Source organism: Pezoporus wallicus, unplaced genomic scaffold (genome assembly GCF_028554395.1).
Source record: "Pezoporus wallicus isolate ANWC-B61680 ecotype Strahan unplaced genomic scaffold, APGP_CSIRO_Pwel_v1 contig_5069, whole genome shotgun sequence".
In the NCBI taxonomy this organism is placed as follows: Eukaryota; Metazoa; Chordata; class Aves; order Psittaciformes; family Psittacidae; genus Pezoporus; species Pezoporus wallicus.
In genome coordinates, this window is record NW_026642361.1 from 3,367,745 (window position 1) to 3,388,052 (window position 20,308).

Below are 20,308 nucleotides of genomic sequence, written 5' to 3' on the forward strand. Positions count from 1 at the left end.
TTAGGACTAATACTTAACAGTTCAGCTGTACCGAGTTTTCATTAGTAAGTAACACCATGCAAATTTTGTAAGAAGGTGCTTGACTTCACCTTGAGGCCAAGCTTGTTTTACATATGGTTATATCCAGCAATACAGTAAGAAAACCTGTGGCCCAAGAAAAGGCTCAACCCTCTATTTGCTCTATGCATGCTGGAAATCAAAAGTGAAGAAAATTCTCTGAAAATAAGAACTTAGAAGACTGACTTCATATTTGGTTTTCAACTTGAATAAAATCTTGAAGTGTCTTTAATGTAGATCGATACTATCTAACTCCTCACAGATATAAAGGCTACCTGTGTGCTGCACAGACATAATGAATGTTTTACTTCCACTTTACATCAGTTGGGGAATTGACAAGACAATTAATTCTTCTGTTTTATGTACTTTCTCATTCATAAATCATATATAAAACCCTAATTTCTCAACTGTTTGTAAATATAGTTTCAATTTTTACCAAGATAGGACTTCTCTATCTTGATTTTTCAGGGTTTAGGATTTTTTTTCAACAAATTGGTTGTTCTAAGTTGCATATTTTATAGTCCACTGAAAGTTGCAAAAAAGAAGAAAAGATAAAGTAGAAGTAATATTACTGGAGATGAAAATATCCTGCATTTATCTTCAGTTTTGATACTGGCGAGATACATGTGCAAAATTTTCCATTTTCCAGTTATCCAAACTAATTTTTGTTTGTTTGTTTGTTTTTTTCCAAGAAGGAATTCTAATTACTTGTATTTTGCAATATTTCTTAAAAAAACCTTGAAAAGTCAGCTTTAAAGCTGGCAGTGAGGTTTACCAGTTTATTTTTTAATTAAAGAACCCCAGTATTCCTCAGTTTTGAAATTGGCTGCTTCAATCTCACTTATTCCAATAACTAAAAATATCTATACTATTTTAGAAGATTCAACAAAAATCATCCAAAATTGTTCATATAGCTTGAAAAATATGCATTGCCATTAGCAAAATTGTTGAGAACACTTACATAAATCTTTATCTTTGAAAAGCCCTGGAGTTATCATGAAGCTGAAAAATACATTTCCATATGCTCCAGCTCTAGGCAGGGGAAATATCCTTCTACTAGATATATTAGCTCCTATAATTGTGTCATTCTGTCCGTAACTTGCCAAAATATAGGGTCCTTCACCAAGACCTAAGGGGAGAAAAATCAAAATAGAAAAAGAAAAATCCTCCTTGCATAATATACAAAATCTGAGTTAACATAATATGTTGTCTTAAATACATTGGAATTACAGCTCAATGCCTCAAGTTATTACACTAGTGTAGGTCTGTATCTATCTGTTCAACATACCCCCTTATTCTTTGCTCACTGCCCAGAATACAGCAGATACAAAATGAGCACAAAGAACTGTGGGCAGCTGTGCTCACAAAATGACCTGTACAAGAAAGCAACCTGGGCTGCTTTTTTATGGTGTTTAGTCTTTTACATGTCCTTATTTCTATAATTTGAAAGAATCTGAATTCAACAGAGCAACTTTAATATTATTTCCCACATAGACACTGAAGCTGCTCTAAGATCTACAAGCCAATTTCTCCCTGCAAAAAACAGATTTCAAATTATATTCAACTTCTGGCACAATATTGCTTAAGCAGTTGCCTAGTTCATCCTCTCCCACAAACCACTTGCTTCTGCCCCCCTACTGCCCCATTTATTATGCCCTCCTAAGTGCTTCAGCAGTGAAGTGATCCAGCTGAAAAGCAACCAGCTAATTTTTCCAGTCTGGTTCACCACACCGTTATTCAAAAGCTCATGCCAATAGAAAAGTGACAACAGCCTCAGCTGGTACTGCTGCCGAAACAGTGCTGGCCTAACCATGCCCTGCAGCAAACCTCTGGAGCTATTTCTGCTAGGCTGGAAGGGATACGCCCAGATATAACAGCATCCATCTTTGTCACTATATCCCACTGAAAGAACCAAGAGCAGCATACTTCTAAAATCTTACTTTGTGAGTTATAAACAAAATGTGTAGATTTTGTAAAAGCTTTTAATCATTACAGTGAAAAGACTGAACCCTTTCCCAGCCTAAGACAGCTCCTTTCAAGCATGAATCTTCCAAGAGAGAAGGAATTCTCATAATAATGAGATTTGCCTCAGCTAGAAGCTAAACACTGAATTCTAAACAAAGCTGCTTGAAAATAACTACTGTTTTTATATGAAAGCTATGTTGGAGCTCATAAAGCCCACAAGCTTGCCACTTATAAAGAAATGGCAAGAAAATTTACCTCAAAAAGACCCTTTATTCTGTCATTGAATGTTTATCCCTACATATTAACAGACATTTTGCCTAGGACTTGAACAAAAGCAGGAGTTTCCTTAAAGATTAACAGTCTGAAGTCATGCAGAACAAAAGAGAATCACAGAAGCCATCCCAGTCCCAAAAGGTGTTTTGCTGGCACTTTGTAGTAGAAACATGCATAACACCATCCTTGACCTTAACTGTGGTAGGCGATTAAGCACCACACAGCTGCCCACTGACATCTACATGCTGCTACTGTACTGAGCCAGACTCCTTGGAGGAGAAAAATATCCTCCTTGTATGATGATCATTATAGGATGCAAGCCACTAAAAAAAAGGTATCAAAAGTATTTATTTCATTGCATTTAGTCGTTTCCTTTGCTTTTCAATATCTTGCTCCACACAAAGCACATGCATATTATCCTAATATAAGTGGGGATGCTATAAGAATTAAGAATTCCTCATTCTAAAGAACTGTCCTCTATAGTACAATACTTGTGAGACTTGTGCATAAAAACCTGTAACCTTTCAATTTTAAAATAGAATAGATCTCAGTTTTTAAATTTACAGTAGAAATGCAAGGTAACATCCTTCTATTGCTTCTCCTTGGCTGCCAAGATGTGCTGCAGGGTGCATTTATGCACCCCCACATTGAATATGATGAGGTTATTAATTGAGACATTAGGGATTACTAGGATTGTTCAACACAGCAGGGCCACTGACCTTTACTCATTAAAAATAGAAGCAATTTTAAAACTACATACACCAACTCAAAGAAAAAGCCCATCAATTAATTCAACTGAGGTTTTAATTGAATCAGAGCAACGTCTTTTATACAATAACAAAGAAGAAAAACTAAAACAAAGCAAGCCACATCAGAATGAAAACCTAGAAAATAATTGCATAGTGTGACAAACATTCATAAATTTGTGAGGGTTTTTTATTTTTACCCCTAAAATTATACCAAATTAATTATCATTATTATTTATGTAACTCTGATTAACTCTGTTTCATCAGAGATGCATTATATCCACACCATTCATTTCTGGATAAAAGCACTTGAGTTTCCCTGTGCCAAAGGCAGTTAGTTCAGTGAGGTGAAAATTCAAATGTTAATAACCATGTGTAAACTTCTAAGATGCACACTAGTGCATCAGTATTTGAATTCCTTACTAATGCAGGACTGTGTATGTTTATATAGGACAAATCTCAAGTAATACATGAGATATCACGCAGAACAAAACCCAGTCTTTTAGATATCCATAGCAGAACAGGAGGAAAGAAAAAGTGACATAATGATATAATGAGGTTAAATAGAGAAGGCGTATGTTGCAAAATGACATATAATACTCCAGGCTGCTCATACAAGTCACCTCTCCTTTTTAATGGACTTGAAGGTCCAGTCAGTTCAAGGTATTGTGACTATGCAATCCTACCCTAGGGAATGGGGAGAACGGTAAAAAAGAGAACCTCCAGCACTGCTGCAACTGACAGCGATTCTCAGCACAAGCTGCTAAGAGTTTTATATGCATGGTTCATTGTACCATATTTCATCTGAGATGCCAGATGTGCTGCTTTGCTTACAACTATGTTTGTTTCCATGCCACCACCATCCCTGCACACAGAGCAAAAAGGCCCATGGGGACTTGTTTTGCTAACTTGCTGAGCTCGCTAATACCCACACATAGCCAAATTAGGAGTGCAAAAACTCACAGTCTAACCTGGGAAAGAGAGAAATTATCAAACTATATTTTCGTCCACAGTTAGTCTGAGTGAACCAATGTAAGAAAAGTGTGTCCTGGGTATTTGGTTTTGAAAGAGAAAATAAGTGAGGAGGGGAGAGATTAACATCTCAAAATAGCATCATACAGAAAGAAAGATGTTAGAATAGAAAACCTGAAAAGTAGATTCAGCAACATATATAAATATGAGGATGAATCAAAGATAGTAATATCAAATGCTACATACCTTGATTGTAATAATCACAGTCATAAGCTAAAAGAAATGAAAACAAGCACATTACTATTACAAAGTAACATCGGAATCTATGCATATCTGCATTCTAAAAATGTAAAGTTCACTTTCATCAGAGGGAGTTTCAGTGAGTGACTTTATTTCCTTAGGCATTTATTTAGAGACACACAGCTGTATTAAAATAGATGTGCCAGGACAGCAGACCTTAAGCATGAATTAATATACAGCTGACAGCATGAATTATTCTGCTTTTCACCATCTGTGAAAAGGAGAATGGAGTGAAGCTCTTTGCAGCCCTACACAGAACACTGGACGCACCCCGGATCTGGTATACCACTGCCTTTCCAACACTCTCTGCACTGGCACACCCTGAGCCCAGACAGTCCTCTTCAGTGATACAGCAAATTTGAGTGTATAACACTAAGAGCTAACACAGAGACAGCTTGAAAATGGTGAAGAAGGGCACTTATTATGCACCTGATTCTGTCATATTTGTATTATTGGGCAGAAAAAGGCCAAAGAAGCCTCAAAGATGAGCTCCAGTGTGAGGCCAGCCCAGGTACATACCACAGAGGGAAGGAGATCGCCAGTGAATCGGTGCTCCTTGCTGGCAGCACTTGTGAGCATAAGCTGCAATACTGGTACACAAGCACTCGCAGTCCCCACCAAGATTGCAGTTGCACGTATCTGTGTGACAATTTTTGACAAAAGAAGTCACATCAATCTGGGGAAAAATAAATAAATAGAAGAAAAAGAGGGTTGGAGACTGAATTGCATGAGCTGTATGTACAAATTCCTGTTGCACCATTTACAGCAGAAGTGCTACCTCTGGATGAAGTGAAAGGATTTAACACAAAAATATGGTATTTTCTAAGGTTTGGGTACATTCCTAAACAAAAAGTACACTTTGAATGATCAGTTTGTACGTATGTTACAGGCCAAGAGAAAATTTCAGTCAGTGACTTAACACGTCTGTCCACACAATTGCTGTTCACCAGGTTTGGAGTGTATATCGAAGCTGGCAGTTCTGTTTTTATAAGGCAAATACTGCCATCTACAGTTACCCTGCCAGTTTTGCACAAACAACAGTCTGCAGAGAGATGCAGCTCTGATTATAAAGTAATTAAAGTAATAATTTGTAAAGGGAGTTTTGATTAGTGAAAGAAAGATCGAGTGTTCATTTGCAGAAAAATTTTCCTGCGCTTATAAAGGTTTTAATATACTTTGTCCACAAATTTCATTAGATCAAAAACCCATATCTCACTCTAAAATGCTATCACATTAGTTTGTGTTTTCACATGGTACACTATTTCTTTTTTGTAAGGTTAAGCAATGTTTCCAAAACAGTGTTCTTACTACTCAACACATGCAATGTTTAAAGCAATGCTTTTCTTCAGTTTAGACTCTGGGCTAGCTCAGTTGTAGAGCCCTCAAATGGTACACGTCAGATTACAGAAATACCATCACAGAAACAAAGCAGCGCTTATCTAACACGGAGACAGCTTGTCAGCTGGCAGTTGCTAGAAGCTGTCAGGGACATGAAAACTGGTTTTCTGCTTTCACTGGAGAGAGACGCCATTTTGCTTTCATTCTTTTCCTCATTTCGAAAACAAGGACAGCACTCGTGTGGGGGCATGAGCGTTGGCTCTATAGAAAATGGCTCTAATAGCTTTGCAGGAACCACCAAACAGCAGACTGGATCCAAAGACCTGTCTCATGTCTGCAGGACAGCATCTCCCCATGGGTTGGCAAGATCCTGCAGCCGGGACAAACTGGGGTCCTCGGGTCAAAGCTCCTGCTGAGCTGAGGAGTTATGAGGAAGACTTTCTTTTCTGCAAGTGTTGAGGGTCCTCAACCCTGATGAGTTCAGTGCTCAGCTGGGCAATCGCAGCCCATCAGTCACTCCCAGCCAGAGATGCAATGTTTTGTTTCCCTGAAAATGGGAGGTTCCAGCCTCCGCTGAGCTCCACGGACAGCAGGATCCTCCACCACTCACACAGCAGGAGTGAGTGTAGGAGAGCTGTTCCAAAGAACATCCTGAAACCCACATCTACACTTTCTTTTCTTTCCATGCCCCCAGTGTCAGTCACTGGGCTTTTTTCTTGGCAGCCAGTTCCCTAGCCATGCTGCCACCAGTCAGCTGCAGACATCCTTAATAGGGGTCACTTTACCTTTACTTTTTTAATGTAATTATGCTAAATTTTTGTCATAATGTTTACAAATTTTAATCACAACATGGATAAGATATAGAAAATGAATGTTCAAGAGAAAACATCTTTCTTTATGGGTTATAATAATGCAGTTCCTTAAAAACTCTCAAAAGTTCCATTTTATTTATTACTTTCCATTTCAAAAATACCCTCATCACCATGTTCTCAGGCACATGCTCAAAAAATTCTTTACATAGTAACTAAAGTCAACATTAATAAATCTCTTGTTTTAAGCTACTGCAACCTCCTCCTCCGTCAAATTCCTAACCATGTTGATATCAAACTTCAGTCCTGAAAGTCAGGAGGTTCAGCTGGGACATCTAATAATCTCATTTAGTATTAATTGTCATAAACAAAATAAGAGACCAATACAAAATGTCATAGTGGTTCTTGCTTGCACAGGTGTGAAGAAGCAACTTCGATAACTAGAGGCTAAAATCAGATATTGGGAAAAATGCATAGGGTATTGTGCTGATAAAAGGTGGACTAAAATGGAATCAAAAATTCCTACACAAGCTATTTGCTAGACTGAAATTAAGGACATTCTTGTAACTGAAGTCCCGAGCTCTGCCAGGTACTGGGAAAATAAGGACACCAAACCTCAGAGTTTTGATAAAAAAACAGATGATAAGCTGTCAGCCAATTAAAAATACTGATAGCTCTGAAGCTGAAATCTTGGTCGCTCATATTTGTTTCCATATTGAGCAGGACAGTTAACAAAATAAACTCATTTGAGATAAGCTGTAGGCACATCACACAAACGTTTATTTTAGAATCCTGCAATATATACAAAAAAATTAAAAATGTAATTACCTCTATAAATAAAAGATATAAATAAAACCTAAAGAGAACAGAAACTTCATTATCCAGTCTGCTAACTCATGGCTCTCAGTTATCACTAGCATGTTTAGGCTCCAGCCTTGAAAGGAGCAAGGAGCTCTGCACAAAAATAGCCCACCCACAAAGAGATACTTGCAGGGCTCTACTCTGTATCCTCCATGGCATGTGGACTAATAGGAATAGCAAGAAGAAATTAATTACTGGAATTTTAATGTTTTCCTACAGGAAAGCACATCTTGGATATTTAATAAACTTACCACATTGCGACAAGGTGCAAAAACATCGCTGTATAAAATTGAGCATTCCTTTTTGGCATAAGGGAACTTGCTCTGATGTACCTCACATGGCCTTAATGTTTCATTTGGGCTCTTGCACTTAAAAACAACAAAAACACCACAAGCATTTTATACAGAGGTGTGTTTACCATGGACTCAGGCACGCTGTAATCACATAATTCAATACCTGGATACTCATAAAATCAAAATAAAGCTTAAATTCTATCTATTTCATCTCCCCTTTTTCCGAATTTGCTGTTATAACTGAAGACATTTGCACAAAAAAAGAATCTTTGTGTTTTGTTCTGAAGTACTGAAATGTTCCTGTTGTCTGCTCAGCACATAAAGACAAAATGTTTTCTTTGTGACACATTATAATCATTACCAGAGCAACCAACTGTAACATTGCAAACAAATACATGATCCAAATCCATCCCTGGTGGTTTTGCACTGACTTTAAATGGAGCCACACTACAGATGGCTTTAGCCCTGTAAGTTCAAATAAAGAAACAGTGGTAGGAAGAGAGCAACCCATAAAAAAAAAAAAAAGATAGAATCAAAGATCATCATGATAACTCAAAAATGACTGAGTTACAGCTCCCTCTCTTCAACAAGAAAAACTAGTGGACAGAAAAAATGCAACAAAATGACAGCTCAGAAAACACGAGCTCATCCAAAACCATACTCTCTTGGTGCAGCAGGGAAACCAGGAGAAGCTAATGATGGATCCATAAGCAGCATTGGGGTGTTCTGATGCAGCCTCAGCTGCAGTGCAGCTGCCTGAGCTACCTTCATGTGTGGATCCTTTGCCATGGGGGGACATACTGCCACTCCCAGGAGGGAAAAACCCTGGAAGCATCCCATGCTTCATGGTGCCAATGCAAGCTTACCAATAGCAAAGTAGGCTTCTAAGCCTCCAGCTATCAAATACACATTTGAAGTACTTAGATTTTGCAGAAAATATGACCAGGATCCATCTCTAAGAAGGTCAAAGGTCCTTTCTGAAAATATCTTTAATTCCTACTGCAGAGATAGATGAAGTGTCAAGTCTGGCTGAACGTAGGCTGCCTGCAAGGCCAATATCAAACTCAAATACTGAGTGCTCTGACAGCCACAGAGATCAAAAGATGATATGAGATTTTACAAATAAATATATATATATAGCTAAAAAAAAGGCAAGTGCAAGTTTGGGCTGCATAAGCATAGGTCATAACATCCTAGAAGTTAATGTGCTATGTAAACACTACACACCTTTTTAAAGCAGCCACTGAACTGACAAATTGGAAAGAAAAATTCATATAATTTATTCAAAGCCTTTATACTTTCCTTTATGTACCACCTTCTAGATGAGCAGTATAACCACCACCACTACACACTGGCCTTGCTTGCTCACCCAATCTAAACAGATTATGTAGAGTAAAATAGATCTAAAGGGAGATATTGAGGGAGAGAAGCCTCAAAACGTTTACTCCAAATTAGAATAAGTATCATATTCTTTCATGAGGCGAGAGATTTTGGTTCAGTTTCCTGCTGTGAGTTAAGGAAAGACTAAAAACTGGTTCTCACAGACACCCTAAGGGAGTGCTTTACAAATACTGATTTTTCAGGAGGTTTATAAGGCTATAAAACCTCACATCTCAGCACAAATTAATAAAATACTTATTCTCCTGTGTTGCAAAACACAGTTGCAGTCATCCACTCTATAGCTTCTTCCCTTCTCCTTGGAAACCAAGTTTCCATACTTGATTGTGCCTGTTGTTGTTCTGAGCGCTTTCTGTCTCACCCCTTCACCACTGCTGCTTCATCAGTTAATTCTCTGTTTACAAACTGCAACTAAAAATAATCAATTCTTTTTTCAGTGTTGAGAAAGAAAAGTTTTTCCAGACTCTTTCTACTTTCAGTGTCCTGATGCCTCCAACACCAGAGAGATTACAATTGCTTTTAAAATTGCATCCAAAACATCAGAAGCAACGTATCAAACTTTGTACAGAATTGAAATCCAGACAGCTGTGATCATTATATGACATAGGGAAAAATATTTTCTTCCCTAAAGAGATTGTTTGGTTTCATTTAAATTCAGTATGTGTTTACTATGATGTAAGACATTAATCACACATTTCACATCTACAGACATAAAAATTAAAATGTGCTCTTATACACTGACCCTGTACATCATGTGCTTATCATGTGTTCATTTATGAATTAAAAATATCATCCTGTTTTGCTAGCATTTTCCTGAACATGGGACTTACCTGTCCTAATACCCAGCTGTCTCCAAACACCTGTGCATTTCTCACCTCCATGTTGTTTGAGGTAGTCAGATCATTTGAAGTATATTTGTCAAAATTCCCACACAAACCTGCCAGTTTACCCTAAAAGAGAAGAAGGATTATTTTTCTTTTTACATATACTTACAGACAATGATTGGTACAACTACATGTATGGAATAAAACGTTCTTAAACTGGAAAAGATGAATGCAACTCTAAGTTATACTTTGAAAATATCTCACTCTCTGCTATGTTTACAGTTCCCATATTGCAAATTTCTATTTTACTAGAAATGTATGTTTTCCTTTTTATTCCCCTTTTCCAGAACCTGTTCTTACTGTCTGCCTGTGAACAGGGACTGGAATCTAGTAATGTTTTTTTCTGAAAGCTTAGTAGCGTATGCTGTCCAGAAGTCAAAAGTTCAGGTGAATTACCTCACGATTGTGAAGCCTGTCTAGTTATTGTTGTTAAAACTCGCTGCCTCTAATTTTAGCTAAACTAAACTAAAACGTTTGTAATAGCAGTTACAAAAGAGACAGCTGCAGCTTTCTTGTGTTGGGGCATGCACTGCTGGTGGAAAAGGTATAAATAAATGCGTACACATCTACATGTATAGGGAAATATATTTGTGCACAACAGTAAAATGTAGAGTTGGATTTCTAGGGTGCTGTGGCTCACTCTATTGAATTATTTTCCCTTAGGGTCTGCTGCAGACACTATCTTACTGAACTGGAGCCTCTGGAAGAAACAGTAATTGGAAACAGAAAGAGCTTGAAATATTTGTGCTGCTGCATGCAACCTGTAGAACTCAGCTCCCTGCTAGCCTATACAAAAAAGGAGGAATATTTTTTTCACAGCGTGTATCGATGACTGATAAATCAGCTTGTACATGAAGCATGTGATGGTTATTGGGACAAAAGCCTGTAATAATCTTGCTTTAAAACCAGATTAGATAATCATTGTAACTTTGACTTATACTTCAAAAAATCTGGTATTGTATTCTAGCATAGAGTTCTTCCTTTTCTTTTACTGGAAACAGCCCCCTCTCAATAAGTGTGTTCATGGTTGAGACAAAGCAGGAATGTAATTATTGAATGTGCAGATAAGGTTACTCTGCCAGGACCCAAAGGCTGAGTTCCAGACACCAAGGCAGATGACGATATAGGAATGGAACAGAGAAGAGCGACTGGTAAGAGAAGGAGCCTTTCATTCTTCCCTGCATAATGGCTGAGCCCTATCACAGTATACTTATTAGGTTTAAATGCCAGGTCTTGTCTAGATCCTTTCTTGCATCTTGCCTTCTTAATTTAAACCCAAAATATGACTCCATCTGTTCATCTCAGCAGCCTCTACTACATCTCCATTATCAGCCTAATTCAATCTGTGCTACAAACCTGCCATCTTCCATGTTGATAGATACGGAAGGTTCTTTTTCATTGGCTTCAGCAATTATGAAAACATGCAGTGAACTGGGTAACACAAAACTAACCCTCTCTTCCCACCCTCCAAGTAACCTAGAGCTAAATCACTGTGTATCTGCAAGGTTGTGATGTGAGGAACAACAGAGTAAACATGAAGGAACTACTACTTCTCTTTAGTAAAATCCAACCGTAAAATCACATTCCCTGCCTATTCTGACCTACGAAATGCTAGCAGCTGAACACCATGATAAACAGTCATATCACTGGCAAACTTAGTCATGAAGAAAAGACAATCAATCACAGTTATTCAATAACAGATCACATTGCCAACACAGAGAGCTACACAAATCTCAGATTTTTATTTGGGCTCACCTTCCATCGAGGTCCAACTTTAATATGCATCATTGTCTTCTTATCCCACAGAATCGTAATATCTTGATCTGGAAAGTGTATCACAGTATAATATCCAGCCTTCCAAAGCTGATAGTTAGATTTGTTTTCCTTTCCCCTTAAGGTCTTCTGACAAAAATGAATATTTATTAAGATCTAATAAAGTAATTCTACTAAGTATGCAGCCGATTAATAATAAAGTGCATACTGAATAATATTTTATCTTTATCATATAGCTGAATCAATAATATTACTAGAAATGTCATTTAATAATTTGATATTATGTCTTTTCAATCATTCAAGTTGGCTTTAATTTTTTGTTTTGGTTTCCCTTTCAAAACCAAGTGGAAAGAACTACATAAGTTCCAGTATGCTTTGATTGCTTGAGCCTCTTGAGCAGTCTTCTTTGTGAGGACAAATAGAACTCGAAAAAAAGAACAGTGTAAAAGGAGATTTTTTTCCTGGGACCTGCTGCTTTATCCAGGCCTAGGCACTTGCATTATGTTAACACAGACTGAGAGACTTTTTCCAGAAACACACTCCTTCAGAGTTGTAACTTTAGAATGCTTATCTTAAAGGGCAACCTGAAAAGAAAAGAAAATAACTAACCTGCTTCTCAGAAAGTTCACTAAAATAAATCTCAGTGTCTCCAACCGTGATGAAAACATTCTTTGAGCAAACAATATCATTGTCAAAGCACTTTTTGTTCTGAGCAATTATAGATATATTTGAGTTATCTGTGCTCTGCAATATGAAGAAGAAACAATTTTACTTATAGATTCAGTTGCATTTCACTCCTGCAGATTTATTCCAGGCTTACCATCACAAAAAGATGGATAACTTAGTATTTACACATCTGTGAAATTAAATAAACTTCAGAAAGCTACCAGACCAGAAAATGCATTTTTAAATTCAAAGCTGAACCCACAACCACAACACAAAGAGCCATTACATTCAGCTGCGAGCCCTCTTTTTGAGGACTATAAATTCACAGGATTAGCCTACCCCTAAAATAAGAGTCTGGTTTAGGCTTTTAAAATGTGCTCATACATGGAATCCAATATTTACTGCACAGTATGGTTGTCAAAATCAAGACGTGCTATAAAAAGAGCTTTATTTTTAAACCAAGGTACATGAGATCAAGCTGTTTTCATATTTTTAAAGCAAGAAACCTACCATCTGTCAGTAGTAGATAGAACAATTTTTGTACCACCACCCTTCAAAATTCACAAAGCCATGAATCATACTCAGCGTTACTGGAGGGGGCAAAGGTTTCTGCTGATATTTTTGTTTGTGGGGTTTTTTTGATTTAACATTTAGAAGATTCGTCTGCTCTGCTGGATTTTGGTTTGCTGGTGTTTTAGTACCCAAAATTCAATTGTGCTGCCTTCCCACTCCCATATCTTTTGGCTCTCCAGCCTCTAAATTAATTTTGCATCCTAGGTATATAAAATCACTTTTGCACCTTGGCTTAACATTCCTATTTATTCACCTACAGTTTCTGTGGTTCTTCTGTACCCTGAGGAAAACACAGACTCCTTGTAATTCCGCATGTTCTAGAAACATAACCTAAGGAGATCATCTGTATTTTCAGTTGATATCACTACCACAAACAAAAATAAAGTTGAGTTACTGTTATTATGTCTTATTTTAACTTGCCTTTCAATTAATTTCTGACCAATCTTTGCTAGTCAACAAGAAGTCATAACTATAGAAATTACTTAAGAGGGTTAACTTCATAAAATTAATATAAGCCAATAAGAGTGCTTCTCAGTCCGGGGGGCGGGTTGATCAAATTCAGTCCTACAGTCATTACAAACCCAAAACAGTTGTGAAAAAAAAATCTTGGAGGTGGCAAGCTATGCATCTGACCCTTTGAGTCATCCAGTCTTATATGAGTACTTGTGTAGTGCTGGAAACAAAAAGATGTTTAAACTTTTCTTCTTACTCCCATCCTCCTTTAAAAACCCTCTGAGACTATGACTAGGTAAAACTAATTGCAGGTGCTAATGGGCATGGCGGGTGAGATGGGAATGATGGTTTTCAGCAGTTCTCTAGTCCTAGCAACTGCTCATGGATCCCAGCAATGCTCTTGGAGAGCTTGGCCGCAATGAGAGGGATCTCTTGCCTTGGTTTGTGTACACAGCATCTCTCCCCAGAGCTTTGCTCCCTCCCTTGGTTAGTGTACCCCTGAAAGGTGCTGGGTACATACTCCTCACTAGTCCTTGCCTGTCACATTTGTACAATTATTTGTTCTGTGCTCATCAGAATTCAAGAATAAAAAACATAGCAGCAATTTTTCCTCACCAGTGAGAATCATTGCATACAGAAAATGAAGGTGCTACAAGAAGTAGGTTTTGGGTTTTTTTTTACTTAATAAAAGTCATAGTGGCCAAACTGTTTAAAGAATACTTTCAATCTAAAAAGAAAAACCAAACCAACCCTAGATGAGGGGAAATATAGAGGTATTTTTTTTGCCATACTGAGGAGTTGCTATAGCTTTGCTGTAGCAAAAACTAGCTTGCTACACAAGCCAGAGGATGCTGCTACTTGGCATAGAAAACACTCTACAGCAGGCATTAACAATTGCAATGACTATAAGATATGGAAACCGCAAGATTTATGTTACCCTGATGCCAAGGCTTAAGAAATAGGTGGTATGTGCTAGCAATTTGCTTGGAAGACAGTAGTTAAGATGGATAAAGTTAGCCACTAGCTGCTAGTGGTAAGGGGGTGTAGGAAATCTGTTCTTCATGATTCATCAGAGGAACTCAGTTTAAAAGTACGGAAAGCTTTGGGGTAAAGCAAAGTTCATCTGTTCCAGTCTGTTGTGAAATTGGTTTAGGTTGCACTCAGAGCGATATTGGTCACTACCTTTTTGGGAAATACTCTGTGTTTTAATTAAGCCAGGCTTGCTGCTGGAGTCAGTCCAATAATTATTCCCCTGCAAGTCAGATAACAGCCAAGAGCATTTCTAGATTTATTGGAGGTGATGTGGTAAATTAAAAAGGAGACAAACTCATTAGTTTGGTAAATCAGATGCAAGCTGATAGGTTCTGTGCTGGCCAAATGGAAAATGAGCAACGAAGGGAGCTACCTCCCCGCCATGAGCCCGTTTAGGAAAGGACTTTGCTTGCAGTATCTGGGTCTATTTGGTGTCTAGCACACTGTGGGTTGTTTTCATTGCAGAGTTCATTCCTCATCAGCTTTGCTTCAGCAAAAGGGGATGCTCTGATTTAATAGGGAAGCAATGTCTTCACTGTAAGGAAAGAGATCGAGGGTTTGATTTTAAATAAGGATAGTGAATTCAGACTAATTACCTCACAGTAAAAATGCACCTTTTTTGGCAATGAAGGCAAGCCCTTGGAGCAGGAGTGGGTAGCTGTATTAGCTATGCAATTGAAGCTGCTGCCTGTGCCTTCTGACAGTCCAGACCAATACTTTCAGCTGAACAGCATCAACATACTCAAGTCAGAGTGTGTATGGTTGGGATTTGAGCCAAGGGCAAAAGTTGAGTTATATTTTAAGTTAGCTCTGCAGCAGAGAAAAGCCTGGAGGCAGGGAATGTTTTGCTGACCAAAGCCAGAACAGGGAGTCCTGAAGACACGTAAAGTACTTCCTTACTTACAGGCCTACACGTTGGTGTTAAAATACTAGAAGTGATGCAGGATGGAAATGCAGAAAGACAGGGGTGGTGGTTTCAGTAGAGCTATGAGTAAACCAGACATTTAAGAAAAAGGGCTTTGCATTAAACCCTGAGTCTTCTGGGTTTTCTCCCTTTTTAATTAAATCTTATACCTAAACTAAAATATAAAAACACCATTATGGATTACACATCTTTTGTGGCTCAAAGCTTTCATAATCAAATTTGCTCTGCATAATTCTTTCTTTTCCATTCTCTCCATATACCTCAATCAAAATTGAGTCTTTTCCCAGCCATACAGCCCCAGCCAAATTCAAAGTTGAATGACAGTTTCTATCATGGTCTTCAAATTACCCTGTAACTGCTACATGTGCAGCCTCTTCTTTCAGCAGGAAAGAAATAAAGTGCAACTGAAACTTAGCACTTAACTGTTGCGAATGTGAAAGGAAGAACAGGGCTATTCAAATAAAGTGAGGATCACCTTTTAATGTTTATATAAGACAGTGACGTCTTGGGCAAATCCCGACAGCTCTTACAGACTGTGGATAATGATTGAGTTCTATCTCTCTAATCTGCAGTGGATCCACACAGGTATGAAAACAAGCTTTTGTTACTGCTGTTGGAAGAAATGTCTGACTAGACACTGGGAGCAGGTCTAATGAATAACAAGGTGGTGGGGTTTGTTGGTTTTCTGTTTTTTTCTGCACAGTCACTTTCCAAGGCAGAGTCGCTCTTTACCTTTTTAGGTAAAATGCACCCAACAGGGGATGTACTACAGTTCATCATGTGAAGCCTACTTATGTTGACAGAAACTAGAAATAAAATGGTTTTCCCACTGCAAGAGTATCTTCCCACGTAAATTACCATATCCAGCCTGTTCCAACTTAATATCAGTTTCTTTGTGATAACATGGAGTTGCCAAGCAACAGGAAAGACAGAGTCACAGCTCTGGGCAGTAAGTCAAAAGCTCATTGTCAGTCCTGCTTCTCAGGACATTCTTTTTCTAGACTTCACTGCACTTTTTTTCCATATCTCTTCCTAGCTGAAAAAGCAAAGCACTGCTTTCCTTTTTTTTTTTTTTTTCTTAGTAGTGCTTGGGAATGCTAGCGTTTATTTTTATTAGAAACTTTCTATTTCAATATCCCATTAGAAATTTTCTATTGCTATCCAGCAGTAACAACACTGTGCAATGTGCTTATGCAGTCAAAAGGCAGCCTGGCAGAAGTCACTTTTAAAGTGGCAGCAGTTATCTTCCTTGAAAGTTTCATTAAAATCTAACTGTTCACTGTAAGGACTCATTCTTTTCCATTCTTAATATCCTCATTTCCCCATTTTTGTTTGTTTTGGTCCCTACAATACACTCACTTACAAACCAGGGTAGCCATGAAAGCATTAAGGGACATACCAGGAACTCAATGGAGATAGATTAGTCCTATTTTCCTTTTGTTTTAATGACTCTTTAGAGGTTTTCATGTATAGCCATATGAACAAACAAATTCAAGAAGCTCTAAAAATACTGAAAAAGATATACAGTATTTTAGAAAGCAGAATTTACTTCCTCCTTCCTCCATATTTTCAGAGAGATACCATTAGCTCTCTTCAGACTTAAAATTTCAGGAAATTTTATGGAAGCTGAGAATTAGTTTGGTTGTTGTTTACTGGGCTCTGAGATTCCTCTGAAGGAACTTACCATTTGAAACTATTACTTCTAGTGAGTTTCATTCCAGGAGAAGCAAAGTATCATAGACTCTGTTAGCTCCTTGTTTCATTTTTGGGGGGAAGGGGGGGGGGGGGGGGAGGTGTTCTCCAGCTAGTCAGTGAAAACACATTGATTATTCAAAACTCAGTCACAGTTTACACCAAGAAGTGTATCCTATTAGAAGGCTTCTTTAATTTTTCTGGAGTGATAATTTCTTCTGAACATTTCAAATTTACATGTATACATTCTGCATAACCTTATTTAATGTCCACTTTTGAAACCTGTGAAAATTTGTATCACCAAATGGTTTCTCCCCTAACTATTCAAACTTTGGAGCAATATTGGTCAAAGTCAGCAGATGGCACTGATACACATTTGTCTCAGTTTAGGAAGAAGTCCATGTGAAATCTGGGAAACAATATTATAGGAAATATAGTAGGTGGTGCTCTTACAGGAAAGAGATAAGGAATGGTAGCAGTATTTTTTTTCCACTGATGTTATGTATTTCTATACAAGTATTAAACAAGCAAATAAACAAACACACATTTAGGAGCTAAGAATCATGTGCTCATGCACACACACATGCACATAAACTCTCTTTTCCTCAGTGTCTTCTACAGACGCTGCAGATTATATGATTATTTTCACTTAAAATATGGTAAAGACACTTACAAAATACCTGTAAAATATGACATGTACAACTCAGTTGTAGTACCGTTGAGTAGGAATGGAGAACATGACTAAGTAGATTCACTGATGCAAATTCAAAGGGAATGAGATTATTCCAGCTACTGACTCACCCTCAACAACTTGCAGATGTCTGCTAATGCATCCATGATAACTCCTTGCTATTTCTTTAAAAGGGACTTCCCAAAAGGATTCACCGCAGGCAGAGTAAAGAATAAAGAATAAAGCTGAGTAATCAGATAGAGATCACTGGGAAGGTTTTGGATTTCTTTTTTATATTTTAAGACAACTATATTAAAATGTCTGAGAGAAAATCATTTAAAGCAGATTTTCTTTTCTTTCATTTACTTAGCTTTGCCTGCTTGTGTATCAGATTTGGCTTTTTGCACAGGTCACATTACTGCAATCCCTTTCTAATTAAAAATGAGATGTTCTGAAGATCAGGGATTTGGGAACATTTAAATATCTGTTTCCAAGTGACACATTCTGCCATGAGCTATTCTGAATCACAAATCATCAGCATAGTTGGTGGTGTTTGTTTTAAATATCTAAACAGGTATTTTTTATGAGACCTATTACTACTATTTTATTAATAAGTGCATGATAAATGTCAATATTTTATCACCGTTACTTGCAATGATAAAGCACAACATAACTGGAAAAAAATAACAAGACATAATGATGATAAATTTGCCTTTTTTTGAGCTCCAGCAAATGATGGCAGGAGTGAGAAAGCTGGAACCCCCACAAATCTTTTAATTTTTTTAGTATAATGAATGTTAAATGCACTAATTTACACTGCTGAAGTTTAGTTTCTATGCATTCAAAACCAAAAATACTCATATCCTGACCTAAATCTGAGTAAATTTAATTCACAGTTCTCATAGTTCACTGACAACATCCAGGGCCCAAGGCCATAAACTGCTAAGCAGCATCTACAGGTGACTAGCCTGAGTATCTTCCCACTTCAAACACAGCAAAAGGCTTTCCTTTGACTGCTGCCAACACACCATAGAGCTTCCTGAAACAACAGCACATGATGCTGGGTCTTGCTCATCTTTTAATACTGTACCAGTAGAAGGTAGGCATCAAGAGTTCACAAAGCTATACCCACCAGAAGTCATCCAACTCAGACAGTCATTCTTAACAGTGAGCTGCCTTTTCAGGCAGCCATCAGATTATAACATTTCAGAGGCAGTCTAGCCAAAGGGCTGTTGGATGCTGAACATTAACCCAAAAGCAGAATTTCAAGACAAAAAGGTCAGTTTCTTCAAGCTGTGTGGTCGCAAAACGGCAAGCTCCTCAGAAAGAGGATCCAACTTCTGAGTCACACCATGCACGCACTGCTTCCAAATTGCCATTCTCATGGTAAGAAACTTTTCCTCTAGCCTTTCCTGGAAGCCCTCCATGCTAATCTGCACAAATTGAAAGAAAACTTTCCTTTGTTGGAGAATAAAAGTGATTCATTCACTGCATAATTTAATGGCCTGGAGAATCAGGTGGTGGAGACAGAAAGGCACGTAGAGGTAATTGAGTCTGCAATCACTGATCTGGAGAAAATGGAACCAGGGCATAAATCCATTGCCAACTGCAATGAAATCTTTTGCTCACAGAAGGAGTAGAACAAATGGAAAGACAGGTACAAGCCAACATTATCTGAACACTCTGCTTTCCAGCTGAAGACAAGGATGAAAAGGCATGTCTCCAACAGGGAGCTCACTACTGACCCTTATAGGACTTCCAAAGCCTCAGATAAAAGACAGCATCCAGAAGGTTTCCTCTGAAATCGTGGGACTGATGGAAAGCAAATTGTTGGTATTCTTTGCAACTACAGCAGGGCAAACTATTCACACTAAATAACATTTTTCATTGAATTGTAGTCTCTTTTTGGACCCAAATTTGCATGCAAACTGTCAAGAAACACATCGTTTCTACACAATTGCTGCTGCTATATATTTTTTGACAAGTTGTTTAGGTGTCATATCACTTATTCATGAAACCATTTGCTGGAATGTGGCTTTGAGGATTAGATATGTTAATTAAAAAAGTAAAGGCAGTCTGATTGGAGCCCCATGTTACAGTTTCATTCCATGCGTAGATGAAAATTACTTTTAGAGTGAGGTTTCCAATTTAAAATATCTATAATTTCAAGCACAACATTCTTTAATTTCCCATTAAAATCTTCAGAGCCTAGTAAAAGAAAATATTAGCCTCAAATATGAACAGTCAGCCTGACAATATTCAACAAGCAGCTTTAGTCCTCCATAGGGTGATAGCAAGCAGAATGCATTCATTTTACAAACAGGCTACAAGAGACACCCTGCAAAATACTATTTCATTCTACAGATTTGCGAACTTCATGGATCTACAGACTGTCTACCTGGCACAAAGAATATTGGAAAAAGATGCTCAAAAAGGTACAGGTATTCAGTAAGGGGAAATGAGGTAAAGGCTACTTCTGTGTCCTTGAACGTGACAAATGAGTAATTGAAGATTTGTTGCTTTGTGTGTGATTGCTTCAGCTTTTGCCCAGTCATCATTTAACAAATTTACCTAAGAAGATAAATACATCAGCAAATAAAGGTAAAAGATTATCAGTGCATCAATTAA

General features: G+C 37.7%; 1 protein-coding gene across 1 annotated transcript in view; it reads right to left on the reverse strand.

Moving 5' to 3' along the window:
* The window catches only part of OTOGL (otogelin like), a 97,647-nt gene that overhangs the window by 32,281 nt on the left and 45,058 nt on the right, over positions 1 to 20,308 (reverse strand). Inside the window, exons 26-32 of the mRNA XM_057429354.1 lie at positions 12,279 to 12,413; positions 11,652 to 11,795; positions 9,843 to 9,962; positions 7,573 to 7,689; positions 4,833 to 4,989; positions 4,260 to 4,286; positions 1,019 to 1,186 (exon numbers count right to left, since the gene is read on the reverse strand). Of these exons, the coding sequence (XP_057285337.1) occupies positions 1,019 to 1,186; positions 4,260 to 4,286; positions 4,833 to 4,989; positions 7,573 to 7,689; positions 9,843 to 9,962; positions 11,652 to 11,795; positions 12,279 to 12,413 (868 nt within the window). The remainder of the gene's footprint in view (positions 1 to 1,018; positions 1,187 to 4,259; positions 4,287 to 4,832; positions 4,990 to 7,572; positions 7,690 to 9,842; positions 9,963 to 11,651; positions 11,796 to 12,278; positions 12,414 to 20,308) is intronic.